General features: G+C 47.1%; 1 protein-coding gene across 3 annotated transcripts; it reads left to right on the top strand.

Moving 5' to 3' along the window:
* The first annotated feature begins 77 nt into the window (after positions 1-77).
* Positions 78-21,929, top strand: POLDIP3 (DNA polymerase delta interacting protein 3). Of its 3 annotated transcripts, none has more exons than XM_052640101.1 (9): positions 78-216; positions 11,025-11,415; positions 12,168-12,254; positions 13,286-13,324; positions 15,095-15,274; positions 15,859-15,936; positions 17,459-17,588; positions 18,647-18,713; positions 19,686-21,929. In XM_052640101.1, the coding sequence occupies exons 1-9, from the start codon at positions 158-160 to the stop codon at positions 19,861-19,863; spliced, it is 1,209 nt and encodes a 402-aa protein (XP_052496061.1). In that variant the 5' UTR covers positions 78-157; the 3' UTR covers positions 19,864-21,929. The 3 variants fall into 3 exon arrangements, with proteins under 3 accessions (XP_052496061.1, XP_052496060.1, XP_052496063.1); XM_052640100.1 differs by having other exon boundaries at positions 13,229-13,324; XM_052640103.1 differs by lacking the exon at positions 12,168-12,254 and having other exon boundaries at positions 13,229-13,324.
* Positions 21,930-25,322: the final 3,393 nt, after the last annotated feature.

Below are 25,322 nucleotides of genomic sequence, written 5' to 3'. Positions count from 1 at the left end.
GATAGCCCCGCCCCTTCCGGTTCCTTTCTCATTCTGAACTGTCGCGAGAGTTCATCTGCCGAACGCCGGAAGCCGCTAGTCGCTCCACAGCGGCCGAAGGGGCGGGCTCGAAGGCTGAGGGAGCCTAAGGTGCTCTCGGCTCGTTCGGCGGTGCAAGATGGCCGACATCTCTCTGGACGAGCTCATCCGAAAGCGAGGAGCTGCAGCGAAGGGGCGGTGAGTGGCCTTTTCTCCCTTCGGGTTTCAGGGTCCTAGTCTTAGTGGGGCTTGAGACGGAGGAGGGAGCGGCCCGGGAGCGACGCGGAGGGCCAGTCTGCGCCCGCCCCCTACCTCAGCCGCGCTCCTCATTGGCCCGGCCGCCGCCGCCGCCGCGGGCCGGGTCGCCCGGCCGCCCACTGGCTGTAGGCGCGGAGGCTGGTGGGGCCGCTGCCGATGAAGGGGCAGGATTGCTGGGCTTGTGCTAGCGGCCCGAGGGGCGGCCCGCCGGGGGCGGAGCTGCGGCCGCGGACGGGACTCGCTGCCCCGCGGCCTGCCTGGAGTCCGGAGGGTCTCCCCGGCGCAGCCCCCTCCTCCTCTGAGGAGACGGGCGCGGCGCCAAGGTTTCCGCGCGGCCTTCGAGTCAGGACTGGAGTTTCTCGGGGAAGTGACTTGCTCAGACTCTCCGGGTCTGTTTCTGCCAAAACCGCGACCCAAAGTCAGACCTTTAAGATTTCCAAATCCTTCGCCCGGTTCCCCGCTGTTCACAACTCGCAGCCCTTTGTGAGGCATTTCAGGTTCTCGGGGGCGCTTCGCCGGCGCTCAGTCCTGTCAGCCAGCTATTAATGTTTTCCAAGTGAGGGGCTGGAGGTGGAATTTGCCCGCGGCTGCGGAGAGCTCAGAGCGGGGCCGAGTGCGCTCTGAGAGTTGGCCTCGGGCTTGGGCAAGACAAACTGGCGGGACGGGGCGGGAGGCCGGCCGTTTCTTGCTGACTGTCAGAGAACCCTGTTCTGTGTCGGGGTGAAGAGTCGCGTAGCTGGCTTGCAGTTTTGTGACCCAAACTTCCTCTGGACCCTTAAAGTATTGGTAGTCATTTCCAGACTCTATAAGGGCTCCAGTTCATCTATGTGAAAGAGATGGGAAACCTGGGCCAGTGGTTTTCTAGCACGCGTTAGATTAGTTCAGATGTCCTTGTGGAGAAGCCAGGCTGTAAAGAAGGATGTTGTTTTCTCCGGCAGTCGTTCACTCGGCAGATGTTTATTAATACCGCCTGTGTGGTGGCTGGAAAATGGATTCTTTTCACTGTGCGAAAGGTATCCCTCACCCTCAACCTGTACACACAGATCCACCACAACTGCTCCCGCCCCCGATTCCCCAGCCAGCCCTTCACGAGGTTTCTGGTTCATAATAGGCACGCAGCATTAATTTCCTCTATCCTTGTGGTTGTGTTGTGTGCTCAGTTGTGTGCGATTCTTGGCGACCCCATAGACTGTCGCCTGCCAGGCTCTTCTGGTCCATGGGATTTTCCAGGCAAGACTATTGGAGTGTGTTGCCACTTCCTCCTCCAGGGGTTCTTCCCCACCCAGGGATCGAACTGGCGTCTCCTGTGGCTTGTGCCTCAGCCAGCAGGTTCTTTACCACTGCGCCACCTGGGAAGCCCTCTTTTAGGTCTACCCTCTAGTAACTGGCAGGGAATTGGTACTGGGTCCTCTGGTGACGTCTGAGCCCATCCAGGTTTCACAGGTTTGCTGGACAGTTGCTGAGGGAGCCAGCTTCCCAGGACCTGAGCTTCCTGCAGGCGCTCCCCTTGGTTCCCGACTGCAGGCAGTCTGTACCTGGAGTTGGTGTTGATGTGTGTAGTGTCTTGTGTTAGGCCTTGGATGGGACTGCAGGGAAGGGAGTATTTGTGGATCCCCCACAAGAGCAGAGACTCTGCAGCCAGGCAGACCTGGTCCCTTGGCGGGCCCCATTGTGGGGTTCTGTGCTTCTGTGGCCTGATGACCTCTGATTTAGGCAGTTTCCTTGTTTGTAATAACGGTTCCAGGTAGGTGGTTGATGGAGAAGACTCTTGAGAGTCCCTTGGACTGCAAGGAGATCCAACCAGTCCATTCTGAAGGAGATCAACCCTGGGATTTCTTTGGAAGGAATGATGCTAAAGCTGAAGCTCCAGTACTTTGGCCACCTTATGCGAAGAGTTGACTCATTGGAAAAGACTCTGATGCTGGGAGGGATTGGGGACAGGAGGGGAAGGGGACGACCGAGGATGAGATGGCTGGATGGCATCACGGACTCGATGGACGTGAGTCTGAGTGAACTCCGGGAGATGGTGATGGACAGGGAGGCCTGGCGTGCTGCGATTCATGGGGTCGCAAAGAGTTGGACACTACTGAGCGACTGAACTGAGGTGGTTGAGAAGATTAAATATGAGGATGTAAGAGTGTATGTTTTAAACTTTGTACCAGATAGTAAGTGTTCAGCAGATGGCTTTAAAGAAGTAGAAGCCCAAATCCCTCCTTTAGGGGACATAGTAAGTAAGCATTGGGGTCCTAGAGTCAGACTGCCAAGTTTCAATCCCACTTGTCATATGAAAGTTACTTAACCATGCCATGCCTCTCTTTTCTTATCTGTAAAACATGGGTAATATTTACTGGTTATTGTCAGGACTAAGTGAATTAATGTATCTAAAGTACTTCAGAAAGCATCTAATGGGTGCTAAGTGCCCAGTAGATGTTAGCTCTCGTCATTATTGTTAATGAAGGCTTTTAAGGAAAGAAGTAATATCCAGTCTTCAGTGTGAGAATATTGCGTTGCTATTACGTAAAAATTGAATTGGGGGAAATGCAGGCAAAGAGACAGTGTGAAAGAAACTGGACCACATGCTGGGTTTGGATTAAACCTACTGGAAACTTCATTTTGCTTGCACAGCCAAAAGAGAAAAACTAGATCGGGGGTGAGGGGGTTAGAGTTCTTGTGAAGAGCTGTGAAAGGTCTGAACAAATGGTATTTCCTACAGTAAATAAATGCTGTTCTACTTGCTCCTTAGAAGAAATCTCTTTACTGGCACCTTGGTGTAGTGTAGGGATGTCACAGAGAGAACTTTGTGCTTAATAATTTAGGAAGAGCCTATGACCATCTCAGAAAACTTCTTTTCTCTTCTTTTAAAAAAAAAAAGAAAAAGAAAACTTCTTTTCTTTTCTTAAAGGAAATAGCAAAGGACTGAGCCTCTGCAAGTGTAAATAAACTGATTCTCAAAAGTCGTGGAATGTGCTTGTTCTTCAGAACAGCTATTCTGTTTTGTGTTCATTGTACTGTGTAAGTCAGGAAAGGTGTCATTACCATCATTATTATTTGGCCCTCAATTAATCATCAGAAAGTTCTTTGATTAATATGAGATTCAAGAAAGTGGGGAATTATTTTATGATACTTCATCCAGGCTGTGGTGAGGTGCTGTTCTTCCTCCAACACAGCATGTCTATAGTGGTTTCAGTTGTTCAAGACCCATAGATGAGTCTCCTCAGGGTAGCACTGGGCACCAGCTGCAGTGTGGGCCTGCCTCTCTTGTCAGTTTCTTCCTTTGGACGTAATTGGTTAGTCAAGTCACCCTCCTCTTTGGTTTGCTTAGTTTAACTGTCAGAGGATAGCTGTCACTGCTTCCATGCAGGTAGATGGTGACTGGTAGTCTTAATGGAGAAGTTGGGCCTAGAGTGTGCTGGAGGTGAGTGGCTCTGAGCTAGATACGAATGTGGAGAATCCTTGGAGCTGTGGGGAGAGGTTAGGGAATTTTCCAGTTGAGACCAGGGCTCTGCTCCCATACTCTCTGCTGGTTTCCTTATTGAAATAAGGTAAAAGAAATTAGACCTAAAACAAAGAGGAGGGAAATGAGTTGTTAGGTTAGCTTGGAAGGGAAGAATTATAATTTAAAATGAAACATCGGCACAAAGGTAAGGGGATCCTGTCTTGTTTTTCCTTGTGTCTCTAAAGTGCATAGTTCAGAATTGACCCTCAGTAATTGTTAGAACTGAAGTCTATTTTCTAACATGACCTCAACACACACATCCTAACCCAGAGACCCCATGGGTTAAAACCCACTTTGAACAATTTAGGGTCCCTCCAAATCCTTTGGACTGGACATCTGTCCAGAGCCAGGGGCCACTGTGCCCTCCACAGGCAGATCCAAGAGGGTGAGGCATTCCTAGCCCTAGACAGACCTTCCCTGGTCATATGTCTGCCAGGCTCCAGTGGAGGGAGGGTGCTGGGGGAGAGGGCTCAGGCCCCAGTAAGTGTCTGCTCTCTTGCCCACACCGCTCTTCTAGGACCTAGTAGAGTACCTGGTGAGCGCCTGGAACCAGTGCACAGTTGCACTGTTACAGGTATCATGAGGCAGGGCAGTAAAAACACTCCTCTCTCCCCCTCCCAAACGTTTACTGAGGCCAAAACCCCAGAATGTGTTCAGGAACATCAGACAGTCTGCAGTGGGAAGGGAGGCTGCAGTCAGTGGGAGACAGACTGGGGGTTCCACTGAGGGGGGAGTCCTTAGCAGTTATTGGAGCCACGAGGGGAACAGAATTGGCTCGATATATTAGAGACCTGCTCCTAGCAGGAGTGTTTACTTGAAAAGTTCCTGATGACTAATGCCTGCCATATAAGCAGTACCACTGCCTGCTGGGATGAATAGCTGTCTTCTCATGCAGGGAGAGGAGCAGTAATTAGAAAAATCCTGAACACTGAAACCCCCTAAAGCTGCTCATGAAAGAAGTTGAGAAGTGATGTAACCAGAGAACCAAATATATGTAATTGAGTGAAAGTAGCTTACTTAGGCTCCTACATCCACAACTGTATCACCTCCCTCCTGAAAATGTACCTTTTGTGCTGTTCAAGTAGATAAAAATAGCAGCATGGGCCACCATGGTGGTATTTCTTGCCAGACAAGCAGTATGGTGTGCGGGTTTCTGGTGAGTCCATCCTTAGTGTGTGTGTTTTCACCCTCTGGTCACTAGAGGGTGCACTGTTTCCCTGGATGTAACTGGAGTCCTCATTTTTTTCTTAGTTTGAGGACAGTATTCACCCTTCCTTAACTTTTCTAGTCTTGTTCTTTGTTTTTGACCCATGCTCGATTTATTGGTATTTTAACTAGGTGTGGTGGTGGTGGTGGTTTTGTTGCTAAGTTGTGTCCAACTCTTGGGACCCCATGGACTGTAGCCCACAAGGCTCCTCTGTCCGTTGGATTTCCGAGGCAAGAATATTGGAGTGGGTTGCCATTTCCTTTTCCAGGGGACCCAGGGATCAAATTAGCATCTCCTGCATTGTAGGCGGATTTGTTACTGACTGAGCCACCAGAGAAACCCTTAATGAGGTATGAGTGAAGTCGGTCAGTCGTGTCCGACTCTTTGCGACCCTGTGGACTGTGTCCATGGGATTTTCCAGGCAAGAGTACTGGAGTGGGTTGCCATTTCCTTCTCCAGGGGATCTTCCCAACCCAGGAATCGAACCTGGGTCTCCCGCATTGAAAAGCAGATGCTTTACCATTATCACTCTATGATTTGAAATAGTTACTCTCCTTGAATCTCAGTTTCCCCATCTATAAAAGGTGGATAATAATCTAATTCTCAGAGTGGTGAGGGTTAAAGGAGGTGAGGCAGAGTTTATGGATCTGCAGTTAAGTGCTCAAAACGATTAGTTGAGAGTGCTTCCACTGTAAAAATCTTTTCATAAACCATAGTAGCCAGTTGCCCCTTATGTGGCCATGGTAGACATTGCTTATCAAGCACAAACTCCTGTGAATTCTCTATACTGACATTTCAAACAGCCATTGCAGTTTATCAGAGAAGGGAAATTGTTGAGGAATATGAGTAAATTAAGGTTGCAGAGACCTAATCTCCCTTGCTCCTCCGACTGCAAAGGTTTACTCTTCAGACCCAATTGGAATGAACCAGAAAACTTTTGAATCTGCCCCTTTCCTCATTTTTTGTCCAGGGATATGAATTTTGTTTTCAAGAATCTCATTGTTCCTTTAATTATTCAAAATAGTTGCTTTCAACAGCTTTTTCTTTTCCTTTGTTTCTTTTTTTGGCCATAATGTTTAATTGATTGAATGGTGAAATTGGGTAAGTAGATTTTTTGAAAGCATAATTTATGCCACGGGGTCTAGATTTGCCCAGTTTTACAGTGTGGTAAGATCATTTGGCCACCTGATGCAAAGAACTGACTCATTGGAAAAGACTCTGATGCTGGGAAAGATTGAAGGCAAGAGGAGAAGGGGACAACAGAGGATGAGATGGTTGGATGGCATCACCAACTTGATGGACCTAAGTTTGAGCAAGCTCCAGGAGCTGGTGATGGACAGGAAGGCCTGGCGTGCTGCAGTCCATGGGGTCGCAAAGAATGGGACATGACTGAGCAACTGAACTGAAGATACGGTGTATTACAGGATAAGATCACCGCACCTCCTATAGTTATGAATATCAGGAGCCTGTGGAAGGGGTACCCTGGTGATGAGAGAAGACAGTTGAAGATAGGTGATCTTCATTCAGGACCTGCTCACATTTCTTTGTGGATGTGTCTGACCCCTCCTGTGTGGTGGACCTGGTCATCAGTGATGCCTTCGTTGTCAGTGTTTATGTAGCTTGGTTCCCTTTGTAATGTCCACTCAGTCAGAGACCAGCTGCTTTCTCTTCTAAAAGGCCTTTCCTGAAGCACCTGCAGTTCAACAAGATCCTTGTGGGTCCACTTTTGGGGTACGGGCCGGAGGAGCCCCTGTGCCATGGCTCTGTGGGTGCCCTTTCTCAGCTGGGAGAGCAGTTGGTGGCCAGGATCCTAGGGCACGGTGGAGGACTGCGTTTGCAGAGGCAGTCTTCTCTAGGAGAAGCCCTTCTAGGGCAGCCATCCTTTCTCCCATCTTAACTCCCCTGAGGCTTGGAGTAGGAAAGAGGAAAGCTTAAAATCTGTTATTGGAATGACTGTGCTCTTTGATTTGGTTTCTCCCCTGTAAGGTGGAACTGATGGCAGGTAATCTCAGAGATGGTGAGCCTAAAAGGAGAAGATAAGATAGAAACCCTGTGGGGTCCCTGACAGAGCTCTTAGAGCCTTTGTCATTCCCCTGGGGCAGTATTGATGTGGAGGAGGAGACATAGGATCTACCCTCAGAAGCTCTTAGTCCTGTGGGAGATGCGGGCTTGTAAATAAATCATTGTGATGTTGCATGGTAAGTGCTTTGATAGAAGCTTTGTCCAGTGTTTTGAGGACTCTAAGAGCAAAGAAGCTGCAAGCTGTGGGCTATTGGGGGTGCTTTCCATATTTGGAAAAGGTCCGTCTAGTCAAGGCTATGGTTTTTCCAGTGGTCATGTATGGAGGTGAGAGTTGGACTGTGAAGAAGGCTGAGCGCCGAAGAATTGATGCTTTTGAACTGTGGTGTTGGAGAAGACTCTTGAGAGTCCCTTGGACTGCAAGGAGATCCAACCAGTCCATTCTAAAGGAGATCAGCCCTGGGTGTTCTTTGGAAGGACTGATGCTAAAGCTGAAACTCCAGTACTTTGGTCACCTCATGCAAAGAGTTGACTCATTGGAAAAGACTCTGATGCTGGGAGGGATTGGGGGCAGGAGGAGAAGGGGATGACAGAGGGTGAGATGGCTGGATGGCATCACTGACTCGATGCAGATGAGTGAGTGAACTCCGGGAGATGGTGATGGACAGGGAGGCCTGGCATGCTCCAGTTCATGGGGTCACAAAGAGTTGGACACAACTGAGCGACTGAACTGAACTGAGGATGTCCTTTGACACTACTCTTTCCAGAAATCCTGAAAGGCTGCCCACAGCCCACAGACCTTGGCCCTTCCTCTCCTAGAGCGGGAGCATGCTGATTATTTGTTGATCTGTATGTCCCATCTGCTCCAGCCCACCCCATAGTTTGGCGTCCCGTTCCTCACTTTGCTCCTTTTGGTACCCAAGGCCTCTGCCTTCAGAGAGTTCCAATTCTTGACGAGTGAGGAATTTCATCTGGAATGCTTTCCACTAACTCGGGTTTCATCTGGATGTGCATGTAAATGTTGATCCAAATCTTTTTCCCACATTTTACGAGTAGACTTTCAGTAGTAGACCCTGGTCTGAACTGACAACCTGTTGCTTTTCTTTGATGGGCATCATCAACAGATACAGGGAGTTGAAAGCATTTTTTAAAAAAACCAAACAAACCTTAGTGGAGGCCTTACCTGCCAGTTGGTCCTGGGGACAGGGCTTTGTTAGAAAGTTTCTCCATAAATACCAAGGGCTCCTCTGCAGCTACGGGTTTCTGTGCTTACCACAAAGCATAGCCTCACTATTTCCCATGGCTTCACAGGCACAAAGCCTAGGGTAGCCCAGTTCAGGGACAAATAGATGCTCCTGCTGTACACAACTGTTTCCCTCTCCCTGATGGCGCTTAGTGGTCTCCCTAAACACCTCATTCCTTTGGGGCTTGCTTTTTCTAGCACCTCAGTCTCCCAGAGACTACATGGGAAAATAGAGCAGGGATGCACAAGCAGTCCCACCCACCTTCAGCCTAATCTGATCGATTCTGTAAATGACCCCTTCCACTCTCCCACCTGTTTTTTGTGTAAACCCACTGGAAAATACTTAAATCCTAAAATAATTTGTTGATTTTCAAAGAAAAACGGTACTGTGCATCACTGCCTTAGGTCTGGCTCTGGCCTGTTAGAGGCAGCAAGTATTTTTCCACTGTGCTTGGATAACAAGATGAAGGTCCAGATTTTCTTTTAGTGGTGCTAGGAAGACTCACCTTTGGGTGTGCTTCTGCTGTTAGCAGAAGAGCTGAGAAACAGTCTCACTTCAGCTTCCAGCTGAGGAAGCATGAGGCATAGGAGAACCCAGAGGCTTGCTGGTGATGAAGAATGCCTCCTGGGAGGCTTGGGCTGTGATGTGGGTAGGACATGATGCAGGAACTTGTTTATTCAGCAATTTTGCCTTAAACTCCAGGCCAGAGATTCTCAGCACTGCTATCCTCCAGGATCACCTGTGGAATGAAAAATGCATATGCCCAGGCTTTTACACAGATTTTGGACTCAGTAGCTCTGGAGTGGGGTTTGGAGAGCTGTATCTTTTTGTTTTCTTTCTTGCCTTTTTTTTTTTTTTTAAAGAGCTGTATTTTTAAGAAGCTCCTTAGACGTTTCTGATACTGAGCTAGGTCTGAGCAACACATACAAAGCACGGGGCTCTGAAACAGGAGTGATCCCCATCTGCCCCTTCCCTCCCAGTCCAAGGTGGGGAGAGAAAAGAACAACACAAACAGTCGTGATAACAGGCACAAAGGAGGGCCGTCCTGGAAGGATCAAAGAAGGTTTCCCAAAAAGGAGGTGTTGCTGTGGGAGTCTGTGTCCCCAGCCAGGGCACCTGCCACAGGAGGAGTGTATGTATGTGTGGCTGGAGGCTTTGTGGTGGGGTGGGCAGGTGGGGTGAAGCAGAAGCCCGCAGACCCCAGGGAGGACTTTAAGGATTGTACTTGAAGGGCTCTTCTGTTTTACTCTCAAGTCATTGAAGAGCCAACAAAGGAGCCCCAGAAGAGAATGGGGCTTGTTTAATGGAGTTTTGTTCCTTTCCAGTTTTAAGTTTCTGAACTTGATATTTTTGTTGTTTCAGAGTATAATAAATATATATTTGGTCTTTGTCCCTGGCATACAGTTTCTAAAACCCTTGGAATTTCCTGAGTGGTAAGGGTGTTAGGAGCATCTTTTGTTCCAATGAGGCAGCTCTCAGTGGGCCCCTGGACAGAGGCTGGCCTCCAGAAAGATGTAGGCCTGCTTAGCTTGTTGAAACTTGCATCTCCACCCCCACTCTCTGCCCTTGACCTCCAGGGAGAAAAGAGGATCTAGAGATTAAGCGATTATCATCTGTGGCCAGTGATTTGATCAGTTATGCTAGGTAATGGAACTTCCATAGAAACTCTTATACAGTTGAGTTTGAAGAAATTTGGGGTTGATGAACACATCCATGTGCCAGGAGGGTGGTATTACCATACCCTTTTTCCATACCGTGCCTTATACATCTCTTCAATTTGGCTGCTCTTGAGTTGTATAGTTTGTAATAAATTGGTAATAATAATAAGTAAAGTGTTTTCTGGAGTCCTTTGAGCTACCCTAGCAAATTATCTAACTTGGGGGGAGGGTCTTGTGAACCCTCAATTTTATAACCTTTGTCAAATGAACAGGAAGCCTAGGACTTGAAACTGTTCTCTGAAGTGAGGGCAGTCTTGTGGGACTGAGCCTTTAACCACTGGAGTCTGTGCCAGCTCTAGGTAGGTAGTGTCAAATTTGGGCTGTCAGACACCCAGTTGGTGTCTCGAGAGCTGGAGAATTGGTTGGCATGAGGAAAAAACCTACACATTTGAAGTCACAGTGTTATGAATAGAAACAGTTCAGACAGAGTGGTTATTTTTCTTTTCTTCCAAGTCTTTATGTCTTTATTAGACCTCAGACTCCGAGACAGACCCATGTGTTGACTTTCTTGGTCCCAGCCCATTGGGGGTGTCTACCTGCCCTGGAGGCACGAGACTGTCATAGGCCAGCTGGGCGCCCTTTGTTGATCATTGGACCTCTCTAGGCCTGTGTCTTCCACTGTAAAATGGGCAAAATACTGCTTGCTTCACAGGGTGTCGAGAGGGCTGATAGAGAACAAGGATATGAAAGAAATTTGGAAACTGAAGTTACTCTTTCGCTGTGTGGGGTTACGATATCTGGGAAATATTCTTATTTCATTTGGTATTGTTTAGAGGTTATTATCCATGATAGTGTCTCAAAACACCTGGTCTGGGGTGCAAAGCAGTCTTGCCTAATGATAGAAACCACCAGGCCCTCCTGCCTTACTTTGTTTACCATGCAGACTTAAAAGGCATAAAACTGGGAAAGAAGTCTCTGTATAGACTTAATTGTTTTCTCTAAGAGGAAGCAGATTTCTGGTTTCTCCAGGACCTCCTTTGTTCCCAGTATTACCACAACTCTACTACTACCACAGGCTATTGTTGATATTCAGATCTTGTTAACATTGCAGTTTTTATTTGCAGGCTCAATGCCAGACCAGGAGTGGGAGGTGTCCGATCGCGTGTTGGGCTCCAACAGAGCCTTCTTAGCCAGCCAGCACGCACAGCCACCTTCCAGCAGAGGTTTGATGCCCGGCAGAAAATTGGCCTCTCAGATGCCCGCCTCAAGCTGGGAGTCAAGGATGCCCGGGAAAAGCTTTTGCAGAAAGATGCTCGGTTCCGGATCAAAGGGAAAGTGCAGGATGCCAGAGAGATGCTGAACTCGCGCAAGCAACAGAGCACAGCGCCCCAGAAGCCCCACCAGGTTGCTGATGCCCGGGAGAAAATCAGCTTGAAGCGGAATTCCCCTGCTGCCTTCATGAGCCCACCCATCGGGACAGTGACCCCTGCTCTGAAGCTCACTAAAACCATCCAGGTAGGTTGAGACTCCTGCCAAAAACTCCTCGAAACCAGTAACAACTGTGGAATCAGGCAGAGACCAGGTGTGTTTAAGCAAAATGACAGTGCCCCCCAACTGTTTGAAGAGTAACCATATGTGGAGGCAAGATATCATCTCAGTTTCATGTAAAAGAAAACGGGTGGGGTAGTGGTGGGGATTGTCCAGAGAAATTAAGTGACTCTGCAGGTGAAATAGTGGTAGAAGGAAGAGAGAAGAGGACAGACTAGTTGAGCTAGTGCTGTGTGCAGATGCTGAGCATCTGTTCCTCATGCAACCCCGGTTATTGCCACAGTCTATAAAAGAAGAATCTAAGTCTCAAAGATGTGAATCTTCGTGCAGTCACACAGCTGGTCAGTGGAAGCATCAGGATAGAAGCCTTGTCAGACCTGGCTCTTAGTGCAGAGTCCTGGCCACCTGCAGAGCCACTGCCCCCAAAGGGAACAGAAACAGAATCATTTAATCTTCGCAGCAACTTTGGTAATAGGAACTGCTGAAGCAGTGAACATTTATTAAGCCAGATTCATTGAGCCCTGCAGGTGCATTGTTACATGATCTCTGGGATGATGAGTCTTCCTGTCGCTTTCCTGCTTTGCAAATGAGGCACTCTGTAGGACCTTTTACCACAGACCAAAACTGAATGCCCAGCATATTAAAGTTCATTTATCCCCTACTTGTAGAGAACGCATGTAGGCCAAGTGGGATGAATTATGACCACTGGGTGTTTCTAGGTTCCACAGCAGAAGGCCATGGCACCAATTCATGCTCACCCTGCTGGAATGAGGATCAATGTCGTCAATAACCACCAGGCCAAACAGGTGGAGTGTGTGTGTGTGTGTGTGTGAGAGAGAGAGAGAGAGAGAGACTGCACACAAGTGTGTGTTTTGATGTGATCTTCCAAGTGGATTAACTGATGCCTGGCCCAGGGTTCCGATTTGAAGAGTTGGAGATTGACTCTTATTGCAGTTTATGAGTTTTAAGAAGAAATTTCTTAAATGCATAGAAGCAGAGAGGCAAGTTGAAAGTCTTTTTATTTTTTTTAAATAAAAGTAGTGTGTGCTTACTATAGAAAATTAGCAAAACAGAAAGATAGGGGGGAGATGGGGGTAGTTCTTATGCTGTGGCTCTCGATAGTGAGCCCCTGTTGAAGTTCTGCCCTGAATTCTTCTTGTGTTTTTCTTGTTTGTGTGTGTGTATATGTGAGAGAGATTATTATTTATTTAATGCATAGCTGTAGTTGTGTATGTTATTATCCAGTTTCATATTGTTCTGTTTTCACTTTATAACTCAAGCATTTTTCTGTGGTTCACATTTACTGTAAACATTTTAATAACTGCTTGATCCATTGAGTAGACATTTAGTTAATATCAACCATTTTCCTATAATTTTCACTGTTAGACATGCTTCTATGAACATCTTGGAGAATAAAGCTCTTTCTACAGTTTGAGTTTATTTCTGTAGACCAGATTGCCCAGCACAGACTTTCTAAGCCCAAAGGTATAAACAGGGCATTTTAGGAATCCGTAATAGATATTGCCCACCTGTAGAAAGGTACTTCTGATGTACCTGAAATTTCACAGCATTTGCATTCGGCTCTTACGGGCAGGGAGCCTGCCAGAACTGAGCCCCAGTCACCCAGGCCAGTTTGCCCAGGCACTCCATTCTACTTCAGGTGTACGCATTTCTGCCTACACCTCGCTTAATTATTTCAGCTCTCATCTCCTGCTGTCCTTACTCCAAATGTGTGCTGAGAGCCTGCATGCTACTTTAGCATGTATTTCTTTATTTTCAGAATTTATATGACCTGGATGATGACGACGATGTTATCGCTCCCATTCCTACTAAACAGATGAAATTTGCAGCCTCAGGCAGCTTTCTCCACCACATGGTATGTGATCTTACATTCTTCTTAAACTCTGTGTGTCTCTGATCAGGTGCATGGGAGATGTGGTGGAGAGTAGGATCTTTCAATCAGAAATATTTCCTTATTTGGGTCCTAAGATTATCAGAACTGGAACTAATCCAACCCCTGGTTTTTATAAATACTGAGGCTTAGCATGTCTGCAGACTTGTTAACTGCAGGCTCTAGTTCCCAGTTGCTGGATTTGGAGACTTCAGGGGAAATGTCAGTGATCCCACAGGACAGAGTCACATTTTATTTCCTTTAGGGAAGGACATTCTGCCAGTTCCCTTCCTTCTGTGGTCATCAGCTCTGGCCCCATTCTTGAATCTGGATTCCATTGGTTGATGTGTTAGCAAGAATAAACTGAACCTTTCCTGAAAGCTCCACCAGGTGCCGCCTGCGTGGAGGGAAAGTCTGATGGATGTTCTGCCGTGCAGAGAAGGAAAGAAAGCAGTATATCTGGGAACGTCAGGGAGCTCTGCACTGCTCGGCTCAGTGTGTGCAACCAGATCACACATAGGAGGCGAGTGGGTACCCAGGCCTTAATTTGGTCTTCAGGCATCCAGAGACTCAGTTTTAGTCACTGCACTGAATATGTGGACCAATTTCCTGGTTATCCTTGAAGCTCTTTGAAATGTGAAGCTGAATGATGCCAGTTTGTTACAAAGGGGCTGCGCCTTTCTAGTCATTAGAGTGCTTATGTCTGTTACCAGGGGGGCTGTCAGCTAATTCAGTTAGCGGCTAACCCTAATTGGAAAAATCTGTTTATATTAACTTATTTAAGAGTTCCCTTTCTCCCCACCCTGTGAGATGGGTACTGTTACTACCCCTATTGTATGGACTAGGAGTTAGACACAGAGAGGGTAAATAAATCTGCTCAGCTTGTAAGTAGTAGATTAGGATTTAAGCCTCAGCAATCTGGCCCCCAGGCCATGTTTTAACCACTGCACTCTGCTGGCTCTTGAAACTCAGGAAACAGCTTGAGAAGTGTGGGATCCACACTGAGTCACCTGGGTTGGGAGAAGCTGGGGGATTAACTCTGTTCCATCATCTGTCTCTCTGGCCGCTGCATTCCTCCTTTCTCCATGAATCAGTGCTTGGTAGACAGTGTCCTCAGTGAGCAAGACCACTAACGACTTCTGCCTCATGCATTGTTTTTTCTCCAGACACATTAAAACCAGGCAGTTTGGTGGTTTATATTTCTAAGGGATCACTTCCCCAGTTAAGGGTAGCAGGGGAGGGAGGGAGGGAACGGTTTCTGCTGGTTTGCATGTGCTGACTCTGCTAGCATGCACCTGACCATCTGGGAGCTGCAAAGGTGAGCTACTTGTAATTTCTCTATATGACCAGAACAGGGACCAAAAAGCGAGGATCTGGGCGTTCTTAAGAGTAACTTCCTAGTCCCAGCCAGGCCATGGTGATAGAAGCATATCTGGGAATGAACTTGACTCCAAGCTTTTGGACTCTGACTAACTCCAGATTGTAGGTTTTTATCAAGTCTAAATGGTATTGCTGAGCTGTGGCTCCTGTTTGGAAACTGCCTGGACGCTTCTTGCCAAGGGCTCCCTACACTGGAACGTGGCTTCTGTGAGCACGTGTGTCCTCCTCCTGTCCCTTCCCTGGCAGCTGGTACCTTTCTGGCTTTAAATTAGTAATGGAACTGGGGAGGTAGGAGGCCTTGAGATTGGGGGTTGTCAGTCCCCTAGGGTATCTGGGTCCCTGGCTTCTCAGATTTCTGTCTGCCTCTTTGTTTAGGCCGGGGTGAGCAGTTCCAAGCTGTCCATGTCCAAGGCCCTTCCTCTCACCAAAGTGGTTCAGAATGATGCGTACACTGCTCCTGCTCTCTCCTCCTCTGTTCGGACAAAAGCCTTGACCAACATGTCCCGGACATTAGTGAACAAGGAGGAGCCCCCCAAAGAGCTGCCGCCTGCAGAGGTGAGGTGAAGGCGAAGGAGAAATGTTCACACTAGTCAAGAGTTAGCCTGAGCTGGGTGGGCAGTGCGCATCTCGTTGGGTCCTCATAGTGCCTCTGTGAGGTAGGTGTTGCCACCCCTGTTTTACAGATGAGCAAACCAAGATCCAGTAGACCCCGCCCTCAGAGAGCCCACAGGCAAGCGAGTAGGAAACAGAGCTGCAGACAGAGCACCATGCCTGCTGCAGCACAGGGCTGCCTGGAGCACTGCTGAAAGAGCCCCTCATTGCACCGGGGACACAGACAGGCTTTAAGGAGAAAGTGCCATTTGAGCCGGATGGGTCTTGAAGCATGAGTGGCATTCTGTGCAGAGGTTCAGGCCTGAAAAGGCCTGGAATATTTGGGAAACATGAGAAGTTCCATTCCTTAGCATAAGGTGACTGGGACGTGATTAGAGGGGCCCAGCTGTGATAGGAAACTCCATAGAGGTTTCCTCTGGGCCTTCCTGGTCATTGGCCGAAGTGAGTTCTGTGGTTCGAGCACAGCTGTTGTCTGGTAACATTCTGTTCTCTGGTAACTTCTGGTAACGTTCTTCTATCTGTGGCAGCCTGTCCTCAGCCCTTTGGAAGGCACCAAGATGACCGTGAATAATCTGCACCCTCGAGTCACCGAGGAGGACATTGTTGTGAGTACTGTGGCCTGCCAGAATTTCAGATCTCAAGCCACTTCTGTTCCAAGGGTCCCCAAGACCACCCCCAGGTTAGCTGATTGTCTAAGAGGACTCACAGGACTTAGCATAGAGTTGTGTCTGGGCTGAGATGCATTACAGGATGCAAAGCAATATCAGCAGAGGGGGACAACTTGTGGAGGAAAAGCTAGAGGAAAGTAGACTCAAACTGCTGGAGTCCTCTCCCAGGGGAGTCACACAGGCTGCACTTCCTCCCCCAGCAGTCAGTGGTAAAGACCAGGGAAGCTCATTAGAGACTCAGTCCCCAGAGTTTTTCTCAGGGACTAATCACATATGCACCGTCCGCCTGCCACATACCAAAATTCCAGACACAGAAGGAAATCAAGTGTTTGGCATGAACCACATTGTTGGCACAGTTTAGTTGCAAGTTGCCACTCTTACCAGTTATGGTGATTTAGCGCCCTCCCAGAATCCAAGATCCCAAACCCAAGCTAAGGGTCAACCTTAGAAGCAGTTCTTCCAAAGGAGAGCAGGCAGGCCAGATATGTTAACCTCTTTTCCTCATAGCCTGTAATCCAGAGCCAGAGGAATTCCCTGGTGCCCAGTGGTTAGGACTCGGCATTTTCACTGCTGGGGCCTGGGTTCAATCCCTGCTTGGAGAACTAAGATCCCACGTACTGCACAGCCTAAAGTAGATGTTTAAAAATGATAATAATAATAAAATTAGGATCACACTTAGTATTTAGTTTCGTGTCTTGGTTTTGATATGTACCATTTTCCCTTTTATCGTTGGAAATCATTTCAACGACCTTTTGACAGATCTTCCCTTTGTCCTCATTACAGCCTTGTGAAGGCAGTTGCAGGTGAAGAAATGGAATGGTTGTTAGTTAGCCTTTGCAGTCTGTATCCATACTGTGTTCCCTCTCTGACTTCAGTCTCTTCATCTGAGAAGTGAGGGATTGGAGTAAAGGATGATGATGATATGTGTACAAAGCCCTGCCTTGAAAATGGTTTTAGTTGAAACCCCTCAATCTTGCCAACCAGGATGATTGGTCACCCTGCATTGAACTGCGGAATTTGTGTTTCTAACTGGTTCCCGGGTGATATATTAACCACTCTTTGTCCATCCATGTGGACATCCAGTGGAGCCCTACACATCCATCCATTTTCATGACACAGCACTCTTTTGACAGAAATACCATATTCCATAACTGTTACCCTTGGTGAGGAAGTGGGCACTGAGGCAGGAGGACTTTAGGGGTGACTTGAGTCATAGGGATCACAAGGCTTTTGAGCCCAGCACAACTTGTTCCCTCATCTGGCCCCAGGTCGAGGCCTCTGGATGTCCCAGGAATACTGCTATGACATGGAGCCTTCCTGAAATCTTGGCTGCTTGGCATGTTCAGTCAGAGTGAAGCCACCTGTCAACCCAGAGCCCTGTCTGAAATGCGTGAATTGCAGGCAGGGAGAACAACCGCCTGAAATTCTTCCCCAACCCAAGCCCTCTTGCTCTTCATAGGAGCTTTTTTGTGTTTGTGGAGCCCTGAAGCGAGCTCGGCTGGTCCATCCTGGGGTAGCAGAGGTGGTGTTTGTAAAGAAGGACGATGCCATCACCGCGTATAAGAAGTATAACAACCGGTGTCTGGATGGTAAGTCAGAGAAAGCAGCCTCCTCTCCTCGCTGCTCACAGCAGGCCTTCGGGGGAAGCCCTCCTCTGGGATGAGTAGGTGGGCATCTGCCTAGTGCTCTAAACTCTCCAGGGCCTCCTGTGTACTAAGAATAAGCAGTGATGTTTTGTTTTTAATTGAAGTGTGGTTGGTTTACAATGTTGTTTTAGTTTCAGATGTACAGCACAGTGATTCAGTTGTATAAATCTTCCTTTTCAGATTCTTAACCCTTAAGGGTCATTACAAAATACTGAGAATAGTTCCCTGTGCTATGCTATGCAGTAGATCCTTGTTGGTTATCGCAGCCTTTGCCTTTTGATTGTATTATTTAATCCATTTACATTTTATGTGGCCTTTTTTGCATTATATAATTATTTTTTAGTGTAGCACTTTAGTTCCTTTAATGATTTTTTCCAGTATATTTTTTGAGTCACTTTCTTTTCTTAACAGTTGCTCAAGGATTTATAGTATATATTGTAGGTTATCAAAGTCTATTTCAGATTAATATTAATGTAGCCACAGTGAAATTTAGAAATGTTACTCCAATAAGGCTATAGTCCCACTTTCCCCTTTTTTGTGCTGTTATTGTTATACTTACTACATAAAATGCAAAGTGGGAGTCTGGTACTTATAAGGTTAATCTTTCATGGACAAAGTAGAAATCTGAACATACACTTCCGAATTTTTTTCACTAAATTTTGTACCATAAACATTTCCCCTTTCTACTTACTTCACAACCAGTTTGGGTTGTTTCATGCTGTGTGTACTTTCTCCCTTAATTTGATTCTGATCTCCTCCTGCACGAAGCAGGGTGTGTTGCCAGTTTGCTTTTTGACACTGTCATTACCAAAGTTTCATGGACCTCATAACCCTCATAGTCTCTGGGCTTTGCTGAAACCTGACAGCCCCAGCCCTAGCTGTGAAGCCAGAGCTGCCAGCGGTGGGTGCTTTGACTCCTGGTAACAAAAGCGGCAGTCCCTGTCCTTCCATGTGAGGAGCTGAGGGCTCATGGCAGAGCTTTTTCTTTTTTGGTTTTTCAGGGCAACCAATGAAGTGCAACCTCCACATGAATGGGAATGTTATCACCTCAGACCAGCCCATCCTGCTGTAAGTTCCAAAGGCAGAGGTGCTGGGGACCATGTGAGGCTTTTCTGCTTGTTTACTGGGCATGATCATCTCTTTGTTGTGAGGAGTGAAATGTTTGCATCACAGCTCCATTCCATTTCCTCTGCTCTGAGAGCAGCCAGCCAATGAGGAGGCTTAAATTTGTACAGAGTGGGTTGTTATATCATTTCTACAGGAGATTGACCCCACAGGGGCTAACTTAACCTCATTCCCTGCCTTATAATTTAGAAAGTGGAGAGAAGGCTAGTTGTGTCCCTGTTTGCATGATTGGGTGTGCATTGTCAGATGAGCAGAAAACCCACCTCCTCATGATTGACTCTGGGGACTATGCTGGGTGCTCCCCCTTATTTTGTTACACACCCAGTGTACATGCCTGGCTCAGGACTGAGGACTTTTTGAAGCCTGAGATGCAGAAAATGTCTAGATTGATATGTAAAAGGAGGTCCTTTTGAGGCGGATACAGAGACCCAGGGAGAATATTAGGCTTGTCAACATGGGTATAGTGAGGGGCAGGCCTGTAATAGACTTTGAAATTTAGAAAGACTGCAGTTTGAACCCTGGATATTGAATTGTGTGGTTTAGATGAGTTTCTTAAACTGTGTTCCAGGATTAAGGTGTATTCTGAAAAATGTGGGTTTTATGACCTAGTGGATTTGGGAACCGCTGGGCTAGACCCAATTAAATCTACTGAACTTCTCAGAATGTGTGATATGCTGATGTGTGTTTGGCTATCCCTTGAGGCTTAAACTTAAAACCCCAGATCTTAGCAGGCTGCATCTCGACTTTCTTAGCAAATTTAAAGAATGGTAGGTTTGCTATAAGAAATAGGGTAAAAGGGTATGGAAAGCATTGTGTTTGGTGCCTAGCTTACAACAGATCTCCAGCTAATGGTGGGACCCTTCTCCACTGAAGAGGGACCTGACGAGGATTTTGACTCTTCTCTGCTCTCTACAGACGGCTGAGTGATAGCCCCTCAGTGAAAAAGGAGAGTGAGCTGCCTCGCAGAGTGAATTCTGCCGCCTCATCCAACCCTCCAGCTGAAGTGGATCCTGACACCATCCTGAAGGCGCTTTTCAAGTCATCGGGGGCCTCTGTGACTACACAGCCCACAGAATTCAAAATCAAACTTTGAGCTGGGGAGCGAGACAGCCAGAAGCAGGGGCAGAGGAGGGTGGCTCTGTTTCCCTAAACAAAAGTTGTGACCAAGGGGCCATTGGCTGGGGTCCCCCGAGTGCAGGAAGGGCCACCGGGGGTAGAAGCCTCCTCACTGGGCAGCAGCCGCCTTTCCGTGTTGTGTTCTGCCTTGCGCTCTTCTGTATGCTCACGTTTCCTGTAGTGCATTTCTTCTCTCTCCACCTCATCACCAAGGTAGACTTGTGTTGTTCAGTGTTTCCCCCTAAACTCAGCCCCAAATAGATTTTTTTAAATCTGGAAATGGTGCCCTAAATTCTCTGAGTGGCCTTCTTGTGGCCCCATAGAATGCAGGGCAGGGGCTATTTGAAGGATACTGCTTTCTTCAGGGTGAGGGTTTGACTCCCCTTTCTCTTTTTAAAACTTTTCAAACAAAGTAGGGAATGGAAGCCCCTGCCATCCTAATAGGAACCACATCAGCTCAAAAGCTTTGCCACTCACTCTCCTGGTCAGTGGAGATGGCCTGGGTGGGGATCAGGTCGCGGGCTCCTTGTCCTCTCCTTGCAGTTGGCTCCAGACCAGTGCTTTCTGGAGAGAACCCTGGCAAGGGCAGGGTGAGGCTACTGCTCTGCCAGAAAGAGTGTACCCTAGCTCTTGGTTTGGGGGACCCTACTGTCTCAGTCAACCCAGAGTAAATTCTCAAGCTTACATTTCTTCTTCCCCTGAGTTGTGCCGAATGGCCTAGCCCAGCTCTCTTGGCCTTCTGAGTGTAACTGCTGGGCAGGGCTGCCTTGTTAGCCCCCCATTTCTCACCCAGCCTAGCACTCGTCACACTTGGTTTTGGTGCAAATGCCAGCTCTCTGATAGTTGGGTTTTCAAAAGGTCTGCCTCCTGTTCTGTGACACGGAGGACCTTGGGGTTGTTTGAATAGGGATGTTGGCTTGCTCCAAGATGTTTTTTTCCTGGCCTCAGGTTCATGCAATAGTCAGGGAAGCTGAGAGGTGGCAGATATCCAGCAGCCACCAGGGGGCACTGTCTCCACTGCTGTGAGTGACCCATTCATCCTGACCAGAGGGGCATTTTCCTGCCTTGACTGAGGTGGGAGGGGAGCAGGGGACGGTGGGGAGGGAGTTGAGAGAGCAGAGCAGCCTTTCCAGGCAGGTGGATAGGTTGTCCCCTCAGCGTGGTTCCAGGCATTGGGGGCACAACTCTAGAACCAAGGGGGAAGCCCTGATTACACCAGGACAGCATTACTCCAGGGGCGTTCATCCTCAGTGTCTTGCTGGTTTGTTGGGACTGTAGAGGGAATCCAGCCTAGCAGAGCTGGCGAGTCTTGGGGAGCAAGATTCTGTAAGTAAATAGTGTGAAAGGCACAAGCCTAGAAAGTGTAGACAGAGTCTTTCATGACCTACTTGGGGCCATTCCAGCGAAGAAAAACCTGGAAACTCACATTTCCACAGAGTTAGATCAAGCAGCAAGGACCTAGGTTTGAACTCAGCTCAGTTCTCCAGCTCTGAGGTTGCCCAGGCCTGGGAAGTCCAGGGAATGTGCCTGATGGTGGTCGCTGTCCAGTACTTTGAAGAAGGCTGCTTTTGTTCTCTTCTCCCTCTTTGAATGGGTGCAAACTGAGTTCTCTTCATCAGCTAGAAGACATTCCTCCTACACTCTCCCCTTCTTGACCCCAGAGAGTGTCCATAAGACACTAGGAGCTGGCTTCTCAGGTCCGGAGACAGTCAGATCACTGCTTGGACTCTGCGTCCAGTAGGGAAGGTAACTACCCTGCCTGTATGCCTTTATCTTCCCACTGGCCCTCTGGACCTTGTCCTCTGGGTGGCTGTGTGGTCCATTGCAGGGTAGAGTCTGTTTTCCCCCTGTTCTACAGGTGTCATCGTGGGAAACGAGAAGGTGGTAGGCCAGTCCTTTTGTCCCTCTCCACCTCCCACACCCCTACATTCCCCGTCTGTCTCTCTTTTTTTTTTTTTTTCCAAAAGGAGAGGAAGAGGCATTAAGGGATGGAGGAGACTATGTGTTACTTACCCATTTCTGAATAAACGTTTGTTATTCCTACTTTTGAGCTGTCATTTCTTAAAAGATTATGTTAAGGGGCCTCTTGGAATTTGGCACCAGAAAAAAGAGATCTGCCTTTGCTTTGATGCTCACCAGCTGTGACCTTCAGGCAGTTTCTCACAGGACTCTTTAAACTTCGCCACAATTGAGAGAATATGAGCATGAATGTTTGGGAAGGACCTAGCACAGAAACTCAGTACCTCCTGGGCCTAAAGTGCGTCATGAGTATAAGCATGGTCAACTCGAACATAGATCTATTCATAGGGAACAGGGGAGTCGCTGCCTTGAAGTTACACTTGGGGGTAAAATTTACCTCTTAGATCAACTATGTACTAGAAAAAAATTAGTTGGTAGGTTTTTTGATTTTGTGATAAAATATGTGGTATTAAATACATTCACAAGAATTGTACAACCATCACTACCATCCATCTCGAGAGCTTTTTCATCTTATGGAGCTGAAACTGTCTCCATTAAACACCAGCTCATTCTTCCACCCTCCCCCAAGCCTCTGGCAACTACTAGTCCGCTTCTTGTTTCATGATTTTAACTACTCACGTAGGTGGACTCACAATATTTGTCTTTCTGTGACTATTTTCTTGGGCTCCAAAGACACTTGCTCCTTGGAAGAAAAGCCATGACAAACCCAGACGGCATACTAAAAAGCAGAGACATTACTTTGCTAACAAAGGTCCATCTAGTCAAAGCTATGGTTTTCCCAGTAGTCATGTATAGATGTAAGACTTGGACTATAAAGAAAGCTGAGCACCGAAGAATTGATGCTTTTGAACTGTGTTGTAGAAGACTCTTGAGAGTCCCTTGGACTGCAGGCAGATCCAACCAGTCCATCCTAAAGGAAAGCAGTCCTGAATATTCATTGAAAGGACTGATGCTGAGACTGCAACTCCAATACTTTGGCCACCTGATGCCAAGAACTGACCCATTTGAAAAGACCCTGATGCTGGGAAAGGTTGAAGGCAGGAGGAGAAGGGGACAACAGAGGATGAGATGGTTGGATGGCATCACCAACTCGATGAACGAGAGTTTGAGCAAGCTCTGGGAGCTGGTGATGGACAGGGAAGGCTAGCGTGCTGCAATTCATGGGGTTGCAAAGAGTCGGACACGATTGAGCAATTGAACTTAATTGACTTTCACTTGGCATAGTGTCCTCAAGGTTCATCCATGTTGTAGCATGTGTCATTTCTTTTTAAGGCTAAATAATACTCCACTGTGTATACCATATTTTGCTTATCCATCTGTTGGACACTTGGGTTGCTTCCATGTTTTAGCGATTGTGAATAATGCTATGAACATGAATGTACAAATATCTCTTCAAGACTGTTTTCAGCTTTTTGGTATATACCCAGAAGAGGAATTGCTGGATTGTGTGGCAGTTCTATTTTTAATTTTTTGAAGATGGCAACCATTTTGATTTCCACAGTGGCTGCACCATTTTACATTCGTTTATGGGAAGATGGAATGCAAGTATTTTATTCCTATCCTTTCCACTAAATACAACCTTGTCTATTTTACATAAAACATAAGACTGGAAGGTGGAAAGAAAAAAGACTGAGCTGGGGACCCAGTGAATGACCAGCATTGAGTTCCCTGGGTTTCCTTTTTGCTTCATATATGCCAAGCTGGGTGCTGAATAAGCAGACCAACAAACAACCAAAACCCCAAGTGAGGACCCGAAAAGGGATAGCTTAACAAGACTGAAAGAAAACTAGTGAAACACCACAGGAAAAACTGCAGCCTCACCTTCACTAGTAAATGCCAAGTTGAGTCCTAGATATGTATGCATGCTCACTCACTAGGCTGTATTGGGGGCACCCCCAAATCTGGGAGCTGGGACTTTTAAGTTGATGTCAGTGGAGGCCACAGGAGGAGAAATGGGCACCTCCCCACAGCTCCTCCCAACCAGGGTATTAGCAGAGGGTCTAGGATGATGGAGCTCACTGCCACCCATAACCTGGTAGTAATGACGCAGTTTCTTTCCATGCCCATTAGAGGAGGTGTGCTGTAACATTTAAATAAGATACAGAACTTTCATAATGCCCATGTTTCAGTCAATAGTCAATCATACTAACTGCCAAGTCGCCTCAGTCGTGTCCGACTCTGTGCGACCCCATAGACGGCAGCCCACCAGGCTCCCCTGTCCCTGGGATTCTCCAGGCAAGAACACTGGAGTGGGTTGCCATTTCCTTCTCCAGTACATGAAAGTGAAAAGTGAAAGTGAAGTCGCTCAGTCGTGTCCGACTCCTAGAGACCCCATGGACTGCAGCCTACCAGGCTCCTCCGTCCATGGGATTTTCCAGGCAAGAGTACTGAAGTGGGGTGCTGTTGCCTTCTCCAAATCATACTAAAGATCAGGAAAATTTCACCCTGAAGGAGAAAAGAATGGATGTTAACTCAATGATGACAGAGATGTTATTTACTGATAAGGATTTAAAAGCAACCATTAAAAATGCATCAAGAAGCGATTAACACAAAACAATTGATGGAATATTTGAACTTCAAACAATTGAAGTAAAGAAAAACCACTTTAAGTTGGTTTCAGAAGTAGAGAAAAACCTTTTCAAGTTGAAAATACACCAAATTCCCCTGGAGGTCCAGTAGTTAGGACTTCGAACTCACTGCCAAAGCTGTGGGCTTGATTTCTGGTTAGGGAACTAAGATCCTACAAACCGCACGGTGCAGCCAAATAAAGTTGAAAACTACAAGTACCATTCTCCCCCTTCCGCCCCCCAAAAAAAGTAATAGAGAAGAATCTGTGAACTTGAAGGTGAAACAATAGAAACTACCCAATCTGAACAATAAGGAAAAATAGACTTAAAAATAATGAAGGAATTTGGGGGCCTATGGTACTGTAACAAAAAGTCTAAAATCTGTGACATGAGTCCCAGAAGGAGAAAAGTAAAAGTCGAAGAAATAATGGTTGTTGGGAGTTCTCTGGTAGCCTAGTGGTTAGCAAAAATAATAACGATGTTCTCAGTGCATGTAAAGGAAATATTTAAAACAATTATTTTATAAATGGGAAAGGGCTACGGGATATCTAGAGAAGGAATGTTTCGGCACTTAGAAATATCAACACTGATAAAAAACAATAGTATACTGTGGTAACTTTTTAATATATATATGTATTTACATAATATTTACATACAAATAATAAATGTTTGCATATTCATGTGTTGTTTTACATGATATAATTGTGTACTTTAATATAATTCCTTATTCCAAGAACTGGCGATGGACAGGGAGGCCTGGCGTGCTGCAGTTCATGGGGTCGCAAAGAGTCGGACACGACTGAGCGACTGAACTAAAGGTTGGGCCCTGGGAGGACCGCGGGACCGGGCAGGCGGGAACTAGGGGTCGCAAGAGGCGGGCCTGGAACCG

The sequence above is a fragment of the Budorcas taxicolor genome, chromosome 5 (genome assembly GCF_023091745.1).
Source record: "Budorcas taxicolor isolate Tak-1 chromosome 5, Takin1.1, whole genome shotgun sequence".
NCBI lineage: Eukaryota > Metazoa > Chordata > Mammalia > Artiodactyla > Bovidae > Budorcas > Budorcas taxicolor.
The sequence above is the reverse complement of the archived record's forward strand: the minus strand, read 5'-3'. Positions and strand labels throughout refer to the sequence as shown.